Source organism: Amblyomma mixtum, chromosome 2, assembly GCF_055824585.1.
Source record: "Amblyomma mixtum isolate Tamu chromosome 2, ASM5582458v1, whole genome shotgun sequence".
Classification (NCBI taxonomy): Eukaryota; Metazoa; Arthropoda; class Arachnida; order Ixodida; family Ixodidae; genus Amblyomma; species Amblyomma mixtum.
The window spans coordinates 88,732,605-88,750,889 of NC_143013.1; the positions used below are offsets into that span (position 1 = coordinate 88,732,605).

At 50.8% G+C, this 18,285-nt stretch overlaps 1 protein-coding gene across 1 annotated transcript; it reads left to right on the plus strand.

Moving 5' to 3' along the window:
• The first annotated feature begins 553 nt into the window (after positions 1 to 553).
• LOC149360071 (uncharacterized) lies at positions 554 to 15,341 on the plus strand. Its single transcript, XM_089567772.1, has 4 exons — positions 554 to 1,088; positions 1,407 to 1,564; positions 2,873 to 2,978; positions 12,527 to 15,341. The coding sequence occupies exons 1-4, from the start codon at positions 554 to 556 to the stop codon at positions 14,554 to 14,556; spliced, it is 2,829 nt and encodes a 942-aa protein (XP_089423898.1). The 3' UTR covers positions 14,557 to 15,341.
• Positions 15,342 to 18,285: the final 2,944 nt, after the last annotated feature.

An 18,285-nucleotide genomic window follows, 5' to 3' on the forward strand; every position in this document is an offset into this window, starting at 1 on the left:
TTCAGTCGTTACGACAGCGGGAACTGCTGCTTCTTAATTTCTAATTAACCCTTCTTACGATACAACACGCAAGACCGCCTCCTCTATCCGCGGCTGTTACTTCCATGACCCTTCACATTGCATCACTGCTTCTCGCCCATGATGACAGGTTGCTTGTCCTGGACGGTCGGAGCGTAAAGATGCTGACCACAAAACGAGCGTGCCTAACTGACGATCTCTGTCTAGTTGCCATTGCTACGAGGTGGACTAGTGGCGACGTGCCGTGCAAGAAGCGGAAGTCGGAGGGAAAACGAAAGCTCGTACAAATCTCATGAAGGTGCGATGAAGGAACCTCTCTCTTCACTCTGGTTCGCGAGCCAGAGGCCACAATCATTATCCACAATCATGATCCCCCCCCCCCCCTTAGGCGTTATTTTCCAAAATGGGTGGGCGCCATTTTTTATGTGAGGAAGAAAACATACATAATCCCGATTTTAAAGCGCGTGCTTTGGAAAGCTCGTGCAGGGAAAGTGAAGAAGTTATTCAGGCCGCGCGCAGAAGAAGAAAAAATGCAATGGCGAGCGGTCCAGAAGCAAAGCTGTCCCGAGAAAAGGTCCAGGAAAGGGAGAGGAAGTCCAGGGAATCCTCGGCCCCCGCCAAGAAGAAAAAGTCACACCGCAAGTCTTTGTCGGGTGCGGGCTCCCGAAGAAAGAAGGAAAGGCGCCGTGGCAAAGATGATGACTCTGTGGGAGCTCCCAGAGACCAGCCACCCGCCGGTGCTTCGTCCACCGCGAACCAAGCAAACAACGTTTCGCATGCGGCTGATGACCAGGATAAGAAGCAAAGCCACGCAATCCCGAACGCCGCAGATACCGAACTACCCAGAGACGGCCACCGCGGTACAGTTCTGGCGCCAACAACGAACGAAGCGAAGAGCTCTTCGCCGAACGCCCGCACCGAAATCAAGCAACGAAATGGCAGCCAGGACACCGGTTACAGGGAAACTGCCAGAGACAACCACCCACCAGGCAGCGCTGCGCCGAACTCGGACGAGAAGCACTCGCCAGGAGCCCTGCTGTATTGCATGCTTCCATTCAGCCTCCCGCTAGGTGAGAGCGACGTGCGAAATCTTCTTGTTAGATAGAAATTATCCGCTCGGAGTTTCCGATAAACGCATTCACTCAGCAAGAAAATACTTTTCCCGCTTGTGAAGTATGAATGAAGTTTCCCAATGTGGCAACGCCAATAAAGGTTGTCACAAATCACAAAGAGCCACTACAAGCCAGCATTAGGATTAGGGTCAACCTTCCATCTTTAGCCACTTTCTGAAAAGCACCCGCACGTACAGCAGAGTACTGTGTTTTGCACGTCAAAGTCTATTTTTATTTCATGACTGTGTCGCACACTGTTGATTTTCAATTGTTCAGGGGGAGAGAAAACTTCTGCGACCATCGAGCCGCCACTGCCTGGGGAAAGTCATGGAAGCCGCAAGAAGTTGCGAAGTCCGACTCCTCCGCATCGGAGCAACAGGCTAAAGGCTGCACTTGCGAGAAGGACCGCGCGGAAGGCATCGAGCATATTCATGGTACTGGAGCTCAGAGTCGCGAAGCGCGAAGAGTGTGTCGGAAGTTCGCCTCCAGATAATATTTTGTTCTTTAGGCATTTGCGAGAATTGTCTGCTGTGTATAGAATTGGTGTATATATATGTGTGTGTGTGCGTGCGTGCGTGCGCGCGCGCGCGCGCGCGTGTGTGTGTGTGTGTGTGTGTGTGTGTGTGTGTGTGTGTGTGTGTGTGTGCGTGTGTGTGTGTGTGTGCGTGCGTGCGTGTGTGTGGGTGTGTTTGTGTGTTAAAAACAGTGGAAATACGCGGAAAGTCTCCGTATTTTTTCACCTCAGCCAATTCCCTTCCCACTCGGTCAATGAAAGTTACATATACGTCGTGTGGCGCGATAATGAAAATCTTCTCGCTGTCCACAGCGTGTCCGCATCAACTTTAGCCGAACATTAAAGATATACGGAGGCAGAATAGCTAGAGAAAACATAAATGTTGTTCACCATTCCATACATTGAGACACAAAGTTTCGAATATTTTGTTCGAAAGAGGAGTGAAATAAATTAAAAGATGAATTTTCAGCTTTTGCGTTTCAGGCCAAATTTCAGGCGGCAATTTGTAGAACACCCCAAATACGTGTTATTTCTGACCTCTTCTGTTGACTTGTGGAGCAGATTAGCTTTTTCGGAGTTCAAAAGGAAACAGCAGACGGGGAAAAATTGCCTCCTGGCCCTAAAGAACTTCCACGCGAGTATTGAGGAAGCACTGAAATTCTATTCTAATTCTATTCTATAACATCGTAGTCGGTGCAGCGGTATCGGTGTTTGACATTTTGTATTTACCCTACTCTGATGACGGCCCATCGTCTCTATCAATCCCGAGTTTTGTAACGTCGCCACTTTTTGGGCTGCGCTGGGTTGCGCCGCGTGCCGTCGTAGACTCCGACTACGCTTCGTTCCCTCGCGCTGCCATCGCTATCGCCTTCTTTCCTCCTCCGCTGCGCTGTGCCTTCGCCCTCATTTCATCCACGGATCTGCTCATTCGCTCGGTTACGCCGAGGAACGTAGCTCAACGCACGCAGGAACGGCCGCTAAAGATGTGCGCTCTTATAAGAAAATTTTCATTGTTCACAGAAATCACTCATCCGTGTAAATGTGTTCATAAATGAAAGTATTCATATCTCTAACGTCATCTGACGACAAATCAGCAGGTCAAAGTGAAATTCTGGATGCAACGGAGGCAGATACCATTTCGTCACTGGGACAACGATGAATACAGCGCTGCAGGGTTTTCGGTGATTTAAAAATTCGGTTAACGATTGTGCGTTATTTCTCAATGCAGGAACACATGTCATCGACTGTACATGGGGCCGAAAGGTCGGAACTCTGGGGAGCAACAACTGATCTGGGAAATCAATTTTCTGAGGCGAGGAAGTCATCAGTCCGGTGTAAGTTGCATAACCGCTATAACTGCTGCGTGTACAGCGTATCTGATAAAAACAATGACTGCGGTAGTGGTCCGAGTGCTCTGGTCATTATTCTCTACCGCTCTGAAGATCACTGGTTGAAGCGTCTGTGTCGCTACCCTTGACGAAGAAAAATAGGATGGTGGAGATTTGTATTTAAAATGCTGAGGCAAACAAATGCGCAGGTATTCATAAAATGTGGTGCGAGCAATGTCATTCTGTTGTATGCACTTCACATATCGCATTTATCGCCGTTCCGTCGCGTCTTTGAAACGGATATTGTCGTAGCGTTTTGGTTTCCCAGCTCCTGGTATGTGCACGATTCTGGAGGGTGGAGAGGGGTTGTGGGCGCATATGGGTAAGTGCGGTTGCTGAGGAGAGATTCGTCGATGTGACATACTTTCGTACGGGCGGCCTCTCCGGAATCCAAGAATCCAACACGCACCCACACTCACTCGCCCACTCATTCGCACACACATACAACATAACACACATTCACTCAATCATTCACACACATACACAAGCACTCCCGCAGAGGCATGTGCAGCCAGTGGAGGTCCTAAGGGGGGGGAGGGTATGCCCCCCTCCCCCCAAATGCCTTTGCATATCTTCCCGAACGTTCGTTTTCGGGCTCTCATAGGGCGAGATGTGATTTTTGATAAACTGGAAAGATTTTTCGTCTGTGATGCGTCAAGTAGAGTCCTACTTTGTACGTTCACCCTGTTAGCTGCTGTCCGATTTCACACAATTCTACCTCCAACTAGTCGGTAGTTAGTACAATTCGTAGTGATTGTCGAGGTATCGTGGTCCTTCCGTGTCCCCACCGTTGTATTGCCTTGGCGCCAGCGTGGCGATGACGGCGGTGACAGTGCCTCACCTGCGGTTGCGGTGGCCAGCAACCTCGTCGGAGCTGCAAGGAGACACCCATTCATGTCTTCGTTCCACCAGAGACATAGCGGCGCCAGCGAGGGGATGCCCCCTTTTGTTGGCTTAAAGGGAGACTGAGGCGGTTTTCGATTCAGCTAATTTTTTAGGGTTTTGAAGTAGTGTCATTGCTGATCACGTCTGTGAAATTATTTTTTCGATTTTGTCCAGAACAGTGGCGCAATCACCAATTATAAACGCGATGTTTAAATCTCCCGCGCCGCGCGCGACCGCAGGAGAGGAGAACAGCGGAGAGGGAAACCTCGTCCATGTCGGCCAACGTGACGTCACGTTGAGGAGCCGGGGATACTTCGGCGCACCCGAGAGAGCTTTCAGCGCGCGTTGTTTCTCGTGCTGCATGCGTTGTTCCTCGTACTGCGTGCGTTGTGACGTACAAAGCGTGTCAGCCGACCTTGAGAATCAGATTCAACACGAGGTACTACTCTGCTTTCGTGTCCTCGAACAACTACGCCCGCGACTGTGTCGTCTTCCACTGTTTTCCGCAAGATCATACGCTCGCAGCGCAAGCGCTGGCTGCTTTGACGAAGAATTCAAGCCGACCAAAGCAAGCGTACTCTGCTCGAAGCACTTTCGTGAGACCGGCTACATGCAGAGCTTGTCCCTAATGTGATCTCTGGAGATTTCCGTCGCGGCTGAACCATGACGCAGTTCCTTTCATTTCCTCGCGCTTGAGAGGCGTGTCACCATTTCGAAGAAGCGCCTCTTCTAAAAGCAGAAATATGCTCACTACAAACCACCCCGTCACGCAAATATGACACACGAACTCATTAACTGGGATGCCTTTCGCGCTGCACGCACCGCCCTCCCAGACACTCCCATCGCAGACATCGATGCATGGGTGCAATCACTCAAGCATGACGTTCACCACAACACGCGACACATTGAAACTACAACCGAAACACCGACCCTTGACACACGCCTAGCCCACCTCTGGGAGGCTTATCACAGCATCCTGGAACGCTGGAAAGGCAACAAACACAACAGAACGCTTAAAAAGCGGCTGGCCGCGCTGCAGACACAAATCCAACAGCACTGTGAGGAGCTCTGTCGATCCAACTGGGGACAGATATGTGACGGCATCGCCGGAAACCTGTCCAGCAAACGTGCATGGCAACTCCTCCGACACCTCATTGACCCCACACGCACCAAATCAGCAGCACAGCACCACGTGACACGCCTCACACATGAACACATTGACGATCCCGACACCCTTCTAGACACACTTCAAACCATGTACACATCTCCAGGCGGCCCCATACCTCTACCGCACTACACAGGACAAGCAAATCCAACACTCGACACCGACATCACGGAGACGGAAGTCAGAGCGGCCCTCCTGACTCTCCGCGCCAACTCCGCACCTGGTGCAGACCAAATCACAAACTCCATGCTCCGTAATCTGGATGACCAATCGATCACCCACATTACGAAATACTTCAACCAGTGCTGGAGGGTGGGTAACCTCCCGCAGTCCTGGCGCCACGCGAAGGTAATATTTATACCAAAACCCAACAAACCACTCACCATTCAAAACCTTCGCCCGATTTCGCTAACCTCATGCCTCGGGAAGCTCCTCGAGCATGTTGTGTTAGCGAGACTCACAAGTCACATGGCGGACAACAATCTCTACCCGCATAGCATGGTGGGATTCCGCCCTCATCTATCCGCACAGGATGCCATGCTGCAACTCACACACGACCTTTTTGACCCGCTTCTTCCAGGTCACACCAAGGCAGTCTTAGCTTTGGATCTCTCCAAAGCTTTTGATCGCATTGAACATCAGGCGATCATGACTGCTCTATCCCCATTGAATGTGGGTGTGCGCACGTATGCCTACATTCAAGCATTCCTGACTGACCGCACGGCTGAGATACACTTCGGCCCTCTGTCTTCCCCCTCCTACACACTTCAGAGTATCGGCACCCCTCAAGGGTCCGTCCTTTCCCCCTTTCTCTTTAACATAACCCTCATACCCCTCGCTCGGAAATTGGCAACTATTCCCCACCTCAAGCACACTCTTTATGCCGACGATATCACCCTGTGGACCACCCACGGCAGTGACGGCGACATAGAGAACACCTTACAGGAAGCAGCCACCCTCACCCAAAATTACGCACGGACCATCGGACTGTCTTGCTCCCCAGAGAAGTCCGAACTGCTCCTCATCCGGCCTAAGAACCACCGCTGTCCCCGCTCCCCCATTGCCATTGAATTGAATGGTTACCCGGTACCTGAGGTTGGCACCCTCCGTGTATTGGGCTTGCACATCCAGAACGATGGCAAAAACACCACTACCCTCAAGAAACTCAAGCAGATTGCAGGCGCGATATCGCACCTCATCCGCAGGGTTTCGGGACATCATAGAGGCATGAAGGAGCGCGACCTATGTCGCCTCATTCATGCCTTTGTCCTCAGCCGTGTACTGTACACTACCCCATACTTACAACTATCCAAACATGACATAAACGCTTTGGATGCTTTGATTCGCAAGGCATTCAAGGTAGCACTTCATCTTCCCCTCAACACACCCACAGACAGATTACTAGGCCTGGGCCTCCACAACACGATCGGGGAACTGGTGGAGGCCCACCGACAGGCCCAATACATCAGGCTCACAAAAACTTCCACAGGTCGGTATATCCTGGACTCCCTCGGAATCAAAATACCGGCCAACGACCCAACCCTTCTCGCCATCCCACGATCCCTTCACCGAGAGCTTCTCATCAGGCCGCTCCCGAGGAATATGCACCCGTCCCACCATGAGCAGCGCCGCAGAGCCCGTGCGAAGGCACTCCATCGAGCGTACGGCCCCCAGCCGGACGCCGTATGGGTGGACGCTGCCTGCACGGGTGATGAAGCGACAGCAGCTGCGGTGGACTCCTCTTCATCCACCCTCCTCACACTACCTCTCCCTCCAGATACGTCCCCAGAGGCTGCAGAGGAAGCCGCCATTGCACTTGCTATAACCCGCACGGAAGCCAGGTATATTTTAACTGACTCTAAAACTGCGATTCTAAATTTTGCTCGAGGCCGAGTTCATGTCCCTGCTTTTGGCATACTGGACTCGCCCGATGCACCCCCGCCCCGCCAAGTGGAGCTGATATGGGTGCCTGCGCACTCCGGGAATCCCGGAAACGAGGCCGCCAACCTTTTAGCCCGAGGTTCTTTAAACCGGGCTCAGGTGGCCTCGGATCGGGGATTCACGAAGGATCGCATGCACTCATTCAGTGAGCTGACCCAGGCATACAGAGCCTCTCGCCAGCTCTACCCCCCGCCCCACCCCTCCCTAGACAACAGACACGCAACACTCTGGCGCAGATTACAAACACATACTCTCCCCTCGCCCCTTACCCTAACCCACTATCATCCCTCCTTCCCCACTCCTGCTTGCGCCCTATGCCCAGAACCCTTCGCTTCTTCCCTCCACATCCTTTCCCTCTGCCCGGCGGACCCTCCCCCGCGGGACCTAGAGAACCTCAAGACCTGGGAGGACTGGGAGACCCTGCTGCACTCGGAGGACCCGGCCGTGCAGACCATCGCCACCGGCCGTGCTGCCAGTGTTATGGACCTCAGGAACATAAACACTTGAGTGCAGTGGGGTCGTGCGGGGACCCTGGGGCGTGCCCCGAATTCCTTTGTAAATAAAGTTTTCTCTCTCTCTCTCTCTCACTAGAAACACGCCCCTGCAGAAACCTAATAGATGCTCAAGCATGTGTTGCTCTTCTCAGCTTATAGGTGCGGCCAGACCACCTGAGGCGTGCTCAGCAAGGCTCGGTTAGTGATTTTGTACTCGGTTCGACGTGTCCAAGCAAGCAAGCAAAGCAAAATACAATAAAGCAAAGCAAGCAAGCATTGAAGCTCTTCATATGCGGCATCTCGTTTAATCGTATCTAAGCGATTAGAATGAAAGCGTTCGACGTTCTGATTTCGGATGCAAATTTAACAGAGAAATGAATGCCAATCAAGTTTTTGCAAAAAAACATCATGTCTCGCAACCTTAGTCGGTTTCTTCTTCAAGTTGTGGCAGGGAACGAGTTGCAGCTAGCTTGGCTTTTAAACACACATATAGTTGGCCACTACTTCACTGAACCTAAACTGCAAATCTAGGAAGGGCGAACGTTTCCGAGGCAGCGATTAATATTTTCTGGCATCTGCTGAACGCGCCACGAGTGAAGCAGCAGCCTTGTGCGCGTATTTAGCTTGGTTTCCAGCGCACAGTGATTCCTTCAATATCCTGTGGTCACATGCCTCGCAGTGCTTGGCCACTGCGCTTCGCTAATTTTGACATCAGCTTTGTGCTGCTTCATCGTTTCCCTGAAACACTTTCTTGCCCCAACCTACGCCGGGTAGTGAGAATAGGATTTTTTGTACACAGCGCTTTGGGCCTTTTCTTTAGGATGACGCTCTTTCGGACGAGCCAGGAGGCGTCCGGTGGTGGTAATTGACTTGAGTATTGTTCGCACCCCTTCCTTTCCGAGAATACCAGCCGAGGTTGTGCTGGCACCTTTTACGCATGATCTGCGTACGTGTCTTTCACGCTAGCGTATGCTTGTGCTAGGCGTAGAATTTTTTGATCGTGTCTTTTTTGCTTTCAGGTGATACGTGGAATGAACAAACTGTAGTATCCTTTTCTGTGGAGGTCAGTAAAAAAAATAGTCGCCATATTCGCTATTACAACGCCACGGAAAGCTGCGATCTGCACTCAGCGCAGCGCCGGATCCGCATCGGCAGCTTCTCCAGTCCTCAAAATGACGTCACGACCTCGCTTGACCAATCACGGGCGGCGGCGCGCCGCGCGGCGTGCCCCGCGGCACAGGCCGCATATTTCTGCTAAAAAAGGCAATTCGCGCTTGTTTTTGCCTTATTTGGATGCGATATTTGAGCATACAGCATGAAAAACTATAGGTCGCCGCTGCCAGCCGGATTTTCAAAAAAAGTGCTTCAGTCTCCCTTTAACCAGAAGCGCCTACCAGCCGCCTTGTCTGAGGGGACTGAGGGCGGAAGAAAGCCCCTTCCCCCAACTGAGTAATGAAGACCGCTATTCCTGCTCGTGAAATGCCCGGGTATGTGCTTTGACCTTCCTGAACACACCATGGCGGGATATCTCCGCGGACGACCTGTTTTCCCCTATATTCGAAATGTATATTGCTCACATAACCGTCAACACTGAAAGCAAGACTTATGGTATAACATCTATATCGCTTGCCATTTATTTTTCAAAAATGAAGCGCACGAAAATTGTTGTACCAAAAAAAAATGTAAATAAACAATTAGAGATCACTGCGCCGACCCGCATTTGGAGAATGCGAAAGTACCTCTCTTTGCCTCTAAGCCACCGCGGTGGCTCAGTGGCTATGGTGCTCGGCTGCTGGCCCGAAAGACGCGGGTTCGATCCCGGCCGCGGCGGTTGAATTTCTTTGGAGGAGAAATTCGAGGCCCGTGTACTGTGCGATGTCAATGCACGTTAAAGAACCCCAGGTGGTCGAAATTTCCGGAGCCCTCCACTACGGCGTCTGTCATAGCCTTAGTCGCTTTGGGACGTTAAACCCCATATACCAACCTACCATCTCTTTGCCTCTCTGCCGCGGTGGCTGAGTGGTTAAGGCGCTCGTCTACCGAGTTGTGGTACCCGGGTTCCATCCGGACCGCGGCGGCCGCGTTTCGATGGAGGCGGAACGCAAAAGGCGCCCGTGTGCTGTGCGATGTCAGTGCACATTATAGATCCTCTGGTAGCCGAAATTATTGCGGAGACCTCCACTACGGCACGTCTTTCTTTCTCTTTTCTTTCACTCCCACCTTCCTCTCTTCCCTTCCCTCATGGCGCGGTTCAGGTGTCCGCCGAGATATGTGACACATTGTGCCATTTCCTTTCCTCGAAAACCAATTTATTATCTCCCGGCCGCGGCGGCTAGAATTTCTTTGGAGGAGAAATTCTAGAGGCCCGTGTACTGTGCGATGTCAGTGCACGTTAAAGAACCCCAGGTGGTCGAAATTTCCGGAGCCCTCCACTACGGCGTCTCTCATAGTCTTAGTCGCTTTGGGACGTTAAACCCCACAAACCAAACCAAACCAAACCAATTTATTATCATCTCCTTTTAAAGCGCAACTCTTTGGAGCTCATTTCTGCGTTTTGTGGCGTCGCTGTCACCCTTGTTAGTTTTAACCAGCAGTGGACACCTTAGTCGCGCTTTAAGCTGCGAAACTAGTGGAGCGGGAGCTTGCAACGCAGAGGGAAGGCGCATAACTGCCCTCAGAACAGTGGACACCTCAGTCGTGCTTTAAGCTATGCGGCTGTAGAGACAGATATGCGCTGCATGCGTTGCAGTTGACAACGTTGTGCCAGAAACGCGGCCCTAAAGCCACAGGCCGTCGGCGTTCAATGTGTTCATTGGCGTTGGCGTTGACAACGTTTTTCCGATCATTTTAAGGAAAGGAAGTGCGCATAAATGGCTCGTCACGAAGGCGTCGAACCGATGTCGACGCGTCGTTGAAGGATGGCACAGGCGAGATGGCGGCCCGAAGACGTCACATCACTGCGGCACAGCCCCCTCACACACACGGGTCTCCGCCGTCGACCCAGCCACAACCGCGGCGTTCGAACACACTCACGCGCACTCCACACACCACGCGCACTACTCCGTCGTCATCTTCGCCACGCCGGCCACTGCAACAGCGCCACCACCACAGGCGCATTATAGCCTTGGATGCTGATGCGCCACTAAACTCAACACATAAGGCTAGCGCACTAAATCATCCACTCACTCACATGCACGCACATGGAATGCCACACTAACTCAAGCGCGCACTTGCACACTCACTCACTCACCAACACACAGGCTCACACACGCACTCCCTTACACACGCCCACCAAGCCAGCGCGATGGCTTAGTGCCCAGTGGTTACGGTGCTCTGCAGCTGACCAGAAATCGGGTTCGATCCCGGCCGCTGCGGTCAGGTTTAGATGGAGGCGAAATGCTAGAGACCCGTGTACTGTGCGATGTCATAGTACGATGAAGGGCCCCAGCTGGTCGGGATTATCTGGAGACCTCCACTATAGCGTCCCCCGTAGTCGGAGTCGCTTGGGGAATATAAAGCCCTATAAAACCTAGAAGCTAAAACACATAACATACACCAGCTTTTTCACCGAAAGAGGGCTGCATTACACAAGAAAAATGATAGCCACTCAAACCTGCTGGTGCTAGATAGGTGCGAATGTGCCCGTCACCTTGATTTGTACTCCTCTATCAGTCAGTGGCTTACTTAGTGGTGATCGGTGGCCACTTTTATTCAGCAAGATCTCAGAGCGGTGAGCCGCCATTTGCTTTGACCGTAGAGGCAGGTGTTTAAACGGGAGCGGAGCGGGGCGTACTGGGCGATCTTCATAAATAGAAGGCCCAAATAGAAACAAATAGAAGGCCCAAACTCATAAATAGAAGGCCCAAGGAGTGGCATACAAAATCCCTTGTTCGGAGTGCTCGGCGTCGTACGTTGACAAAACAAAGATTCCCCCCCCCCCCCCCCCCCAGAAAAAAAAATGAAGCAGCACAAAGCTGACGTCAGAAAAATGAACAAGGATTGAACTGCAGTGGCCGAGAACTGCCATGCATGTGACCGCATGACTGACTGACGGAACCATTGTGCTGAGACCGAGCCACACCCGCGTAGCTGGCAGCAACCAGTCATGGCACATTCTGCAGACGCGGGGCGGTTTAACCTGAAGACACACGCGATGAAGGAATCGAGGAGGTTCGGAAACGTCTTGCTATCTTAACTTGGCTGTCCTCTTTTCTAATTCAAATAAATTTTGCTTACCCAACCAAACAGACCTCTGTCGAACGTTTGCTGTTGAGTTGAGCTTAGTTTCGTGAAACTTCAGTTGCAGACACACCGTGCATTATGAAAAAAAATGCGGCCAGTAACATAGGCATGGCTATATATTCCTAATTTATGTATTGCACACTGAAGAGAGACGTTCAGGAGTCGGTTATACATTTGAATTGTTTTTTTTTTCATAAGCTTACTTGATAGTATTCGAAAATTTCGATATGCCCCATAATCGCAATGGACGATCCTAGAACATATCTTTTTCTCTCAAACTTGCGTATTGTCGCAGGTATCAGTGAGGACAGCAAGCGTCTTGAAATTTAGGGATATGGACTTCATTCTAAAGGTTATCAGTAGAGATTTTTCTCGACAGCCAAACAGCTATGTTCTTGACCAACACAGTATGTAAAGCGGACGAAGTCGCACTTCTTCTTACCTCTTCTTTCTTCCAACCTTACTTCTTTCTTACAACCTTATAATATCGATGTCATGTAGGTTTGTAAATAGTTTAACAAAAATAAAAAATGTAAATTTGGAACCCCGCGCAGAATTCTAAAAATAGAGACCTACCATTACGCTCACTATGTGCTTTAAGAGAGTAATTCCAAGTCAATGCTTTGCCCAAGTAAGAAGTGAGGTCGTGTATTGTCCATTAAATATTTTAAACCCTAAAAAGAAGCGGAGTGAAAGGCTATTTCTCTTTCCGACCAATCCGCCTATTACATTCACTATGACTTACTGGAGCACACCTCTCTTTGCAGTTGGTTCCACAACTCAACTGCAGATCACCCCCAGGAGTTCCACAACCGAGAAACCCGAAGGGATGCGGAGGGCGTTCATCGTGGGATGCGTGACGACAGCAATGGCAGCCACCGGGGTTTTTCTGATGTGGGCCATGTGGCCGTATGCAAGTAGAGTCATGAAATATTGTGATAGCGTCGAGTGCAAACTGGCCGCCGAAGAGCTCTTATTGCTCATGAACAACCAAATCGATCCATGCGACAACTTCCATCAACACGTGTGCGGCAGACTGGATGACAGGGCGTTCGGAAACAGTGATATCATAGAAAGGGCTCGAGACGACATGCTCAATTCCCTGCAGCGGCGTCTTCTTGGCCGAAAGAAAACTGAAAGCCGATATCCTGTCCTGGATCAGCTGGCAGCCGCATTCACATCATGCTACGCATTCGGCACCTATCGCCAACACCTCGTCCACGCAGGCATCAGAGACGTCGTCGCGAACCACGCCACCATCCTGACGTCAAAGGACACTGCATCCGCCCTGCGCCATGTCATCCGTTTGTCGCTCCTTAGGGGAATCACCACCCTGTACAGCATCAGCGTCGTCACCCACCGCGGTGAGCTCTGCCTCTATGTGTCCCGTGGAAAATCCCTGAGAGAGAAAATGGCCGTACCAGCCGACACCGCCTGGCTACCAGAATTCCTGAGTCAGCTTGTCGAATACACTTTTTCCGGGCTTTCGAATCTTTCAGTGGACAATGCCATCACTGCGGTTTCACCTCTTCTGAAATTCGACGAGATCCTTTTGCCTCAAAAGAGACCATCCGAGGAGGCGGAAATGAGCGGCATTAGCAAAACAATATTCATGGACTACATCGGTGGAGACGACTGGTTTACCTTTGTCAGCAACCTCCTACCACGCAATCTGAAGCTGAAAAACACTTCCAACGTACTTGCGACTGAAATAGACGTCGTTAAATTGGTCGTAGACGGATTCCGGAAAAACCACGCCTTGGGTCTCGGTTACATCTTAACCCAGATCTCAGTCGAGATAGGTCGTTTCTACCGAATTCCGCTGGGCCACATGACAATTACGTGCCTCCAACTGGCGGAAGAGATTCTTCCGCCGGTTTGGGCGACCGTGTTCAATAACCTGGCGACACCGTTTACGTCGGACCCATCAAGAGCAGACGCGATTTTTTTAAAGGTGCGCAAGGTATTCGCAAAGCACATACTCAAGATGGGCATGGACGAAGACGACGAGAATTTGGTAGTCTCGTATATAAAGGACGTTGTCCTCCGCGCCCACAACACCACAATGAGCACGTCACCCAACGCATCTGTCTGGCACCCCAGCGTGATGTCCAACTCCTCGGCAGCCCTGCCCAAGTTGCACGCAGAACTGAAGACACGCGAAGCGCTACGGCGCCTCGCTGATCCACCGTCGGCAGAGGAGGCCATCTTCGGTCGCCATCAGCTCTCAAATGACGTCACGTACTCGCGAATGCTGAACACCATTTTCCTGCCGGCAGCACTGCGGCGGCCGCCCGTGCTCTACTCGAGCAAGGTTCCCATTGAGTTCGACATGGGCGTGGTTGGCGTCCTCCTCGCAACGCAAGTGTTCCGCGCCGGGGAGCCGCCCGAGAGCAGTTTCGAAGAGTGGTTCCGACACTACGCGGAGTTTTTCTTACACTGCATGGTGCACTCCGAGCTCATGAGTGAGGCAGCCGACTTCAACAAACTCCCAAAAAGCCGAGCTCTGCATATTTTCATGTGGACGTACTCTCTGCTGATCGCGTACCGTGCGGTCAGGGAACACTACGAAGAGCAAAGTAAGGCGACCAATTTTCGCGACGTCTGGCAGAGCGCTCAGCAAGTTCTGTTCAGAAGATTTTGCCTATTGACTTGCGGCGGAAGCTGGCGCAACAACACCGATGAGTCTCGACTCGACTGCGTTGTGCCCATTGCCAACTCACCAGAGTTTTTTGACGCATTCGGGTGCGAATCATATAAAGGCGGTGCAGACACCATTTGTGTGGACCTTGCATAGACTGCCGACGAACTTGTGCAAAGACAAAAGTGTGGAGTTTTACTCTCACCCTAACTGTTGTACTCAAACCTGACTTTCTCTTGTCGCTCAGATATTCTTGCCAATTTTTAAGAGGCACCGTGCGGTTTATAGCGCACTAGGTTAGAATGTGTGTGATCTTTACAGCCTTTTATTATTTTTGGTTGAATCATAGTCTGACGGTAAACGCTGGTACTTTTATAACGGCCACATAGGCTATAAGTTTAGGTTATGTTAGAAACATATGCTGCTGTATCAATGAAACCTGTACTCTTGTTGGTTACAATGAACTCCTGCAGCCGTCGAAAGTGTCACTAGCCTGCGTTAGGTCCAGTGGCCACTATTTTAGCGCCAATTTTGAGATGTACGATAATTCAGTGGTAGAAATGAAGACTCAGATGTTGTGTAGGCACTCATTAGCTTTATTTGGAATGTCAACAAGGAAAGAATATTCCTGTTCGCTACAGCACATTCACTGCTAAGCCAAGAAACTAAGATGGCTTCGTTAAATAGGTTACCACTTTCTCTCGAAAGAAAAAAATGATGCCCAATTTGCCATCTTTGATACTGCCTTTAACTCCAGCGGAAGGCATCTCTTGTACGTCCTTGAGAACCTCGCTGCTGAAGCCAAGGACTTTGCAAAAGTTGTCTGCCAACAAATAAAATAATGCCAAAAAAATTCGGATTTTACACAGGTTACATCACACTTAACAAACTCACCTCTACAATATTTATTCAACATCTTGTTAAGCCGTTTATGAGAGGGAAAGAAATTGACAGACATTAGCTACGCAACCGTACAAGACGTTGAAAAGTACTTGGGGTGGGGCAAGTTGCAACATCACAAAGTGCAGTTCTCGTGAAAGATCAGTTTTAGTTTTTTTTGTCATCACTCTTGCTTAATAAAACTCTGGGACTGCCTTCGTGAATGCTTTGTTCTTGGTGTGAATTTACTCCAGAATAACGTTGGCTAAAAACTGAGCGGATAAACTAGGCTGCTGTTCAGTGAAAAGAATCGGCGTGAGCAGGCGCCGGTAGCAAACATCACGGACAGGCGGCTGCTTAATCTCACGGAGAGGCGCTCTCCCTGCTGTGCGATCTTCCCCCAGTAGCACAAACGGGGCTCGGAATTGCGGGCCCTCGTGGGCCCCACACGGGCAGCCCATGGGGGCCCGATGTGGGATATGTGCGGGATTTGCAACTCGGCATCGCGCGGGACCCACAGGGGCAGCCCAGTGGGCTTGCTACATAGGACCAGCAGGGGACCCCTATGGTCTGCATGCATAAAAACGATACAGGGGGCTTTCCTCGGTCCTTTGTGGGACCCATAGGGGCAGTAATGGGCTTCTTAGAGGGGACCTCCAGGGGGGCTTAGGCGGCAGTGCAGCGGGGACCCGCACGGGCTAGCCCAAGTCCGGCCTACATGGGCAAGCCCAAGTCCGGCCCACATGGGCTAGCCCAAGTTCGGCCCACAGGCAAACACACATAGACCAAGAAAGAGAGAGGGCACACACCAGCGCTGAATTCAGCGCTGGTGTGTGTGTCCTCTCTCTTTCTTGGACTTGGTGTGTTCGGGCTGTTGAACCATCATTATGAATATACACTAATTAGCCCAATCTGGACCTCATCCGCAGGCAAAACAGTCCACTTTTGCTTCTCAACCGGTTTTCCTTGGGTTGGGTGATGGCTTTCCCTCCCAATTTCTTCTCCTTGTTAGAGACACCTCGGTGCGCGCTATCTTTTTCCCATTGAACATGAAACGCGAGCTGTGATGCATTCCGGGAAAGGTCTAGTATTGGACAGTCGCAGGTATTAAGCGACAGCGTAAGGAGCTCGTTCAGGTGAAATCCCGGCTCCGCCCGTCGGAAAAAAACCCAAATTCCTGTAAATAGAAAAGGAAAATAGCCCCACTGCGCCAGGTGGGCAAGTAACGCGTATGCCACGAAGGTTTTTGTTTGTTCTTTATTCCCGTAGGCCACGAAGGGTAATTGCTTCAGGCGTGTTTGAGCGACACCCATTGAACGCGTGGTCGGGTGTATGGCTTAGTAACCTGTGTTTGGGATGTGTTCTGGTCTGACAGTAGTGAAAAAAATATTGGTGTCGTGCATGGGGGCTTAACGTCCCAAAGCGACTCAGGCTATGATAGACGATGTAGTGAAGGGCTTCGGAAATTTCGACCACCTGGGGTTCTTTAACGTGCAAAGACATCGCACAGTACACGGGCCTCTAGAATTTCGCCTTCATCGAAATTCGGCCGCCGCGGCCAGGATCGAACCCGCGTCTTTCGGGTCAGCAGCCGAGAGCCGTAGCCATTAAGCCACCGCGGAACCAGACAAATATTAATATGCAAATTACACGTCAGAAATTGGACGGAATGAAAAGGGGTGTTCTGGTGCTTCAGTGTACTGGAACAAATGGTGTGTATGTGTAAAAGTGGCGTAGTATGCCGTGCTCTGTAAGCTAGATAAGGATTGATCATAGGTAATCAATAATTGGGATTGTAATCGACGATCGTTATCGGTAAAGTGATTGTGGATTGGTAATCGCTAAGAAATAAGAAAAAGAAAAAAAGACGAAAAGAAGCTACCGAGAATCTCACGCAGCGGAAGGTGTACGTCACATTACTTAAAAAGAGATAATGCGTGCAAAAGAAGACAGGACGAAAGAGAAGGCACCGACAAGCCAGGCGTCTCATGACGCCAGGTCATGTCAGGTCAGGGTCATGCCAGGTCATACCAAGTCATGCCAGGTCAGGGCCAGGCGTCTCATGACGCCTGGCCCTGACGATTGGCAATGCTCAGTATCGTGAATGCACCTGACGCCTTTCGTATTTGAATCAATATTGTGTTTCAAATGTGTGTCGTAACATTGTTGGTGTGTAAACAGGTTGCTCGGACGATTCCAATGCTTGCTTGGTCATCCTCCTTTATTTACGGCACATTCCGCAGCATCGATGCGATGCGTGCTGTTTGTTCAGGGCCTTGAGCCGCTCCCCCTCAGGACGCACGACGCTGATTGCGCTCGCACGTATGCACCATATGCCTCTGTAAAGAAAGAATACACACCACAAAACTAATTTTAGTCTTGTTACCATGAAGGACAAGAAATTTCGGTATGTAACAGAGGAAATTTTTCGGTGTTTTGTCTCTCTACGCTGTGCAATCTAGAACTGGCTGGTTAAAAAAAGACACTGAACACTTAGAAAGTTTCTGTTGACGCCGAGCATATAACTGAGACGGCGGCAGTACTCAGACAACAGAGTGATTTCAAATGCTTACTTACGTCCTAGCAGCACGACGTCACCGTCATAAAATCCGCCTTCTCCGCCGTGGCCTCCACCGCTCAAATGTCAGTAAATGTCACTGTTCACCACTCACGTCTTTCGGAGCGAAGTTATTCAACACTGAGACGAGGACGACAGGGTTCCACCATACTTGCACTAGACGTACGCATGGAAGGCGATGTCATCTTCGATCGTGGATTGATCAAGCAACACGAGGAAAGGCACAAAAAAACTGTATAACACAAATTCAACGAGGACTAGCGAGCGCCAGCGTGTTTTCGCAGCTACCTTCATCCCTTGACACTCAACCCAACCGCAGGAAAGAAAAACCTGTTCCAAACAAACGCAGGAAAGGCGGGGGTGCAGCGACCGGACACAGTGAACAAGTAGAATCGGAGCCCCCTCTCCACTTCATGGAGCGTCGCGGG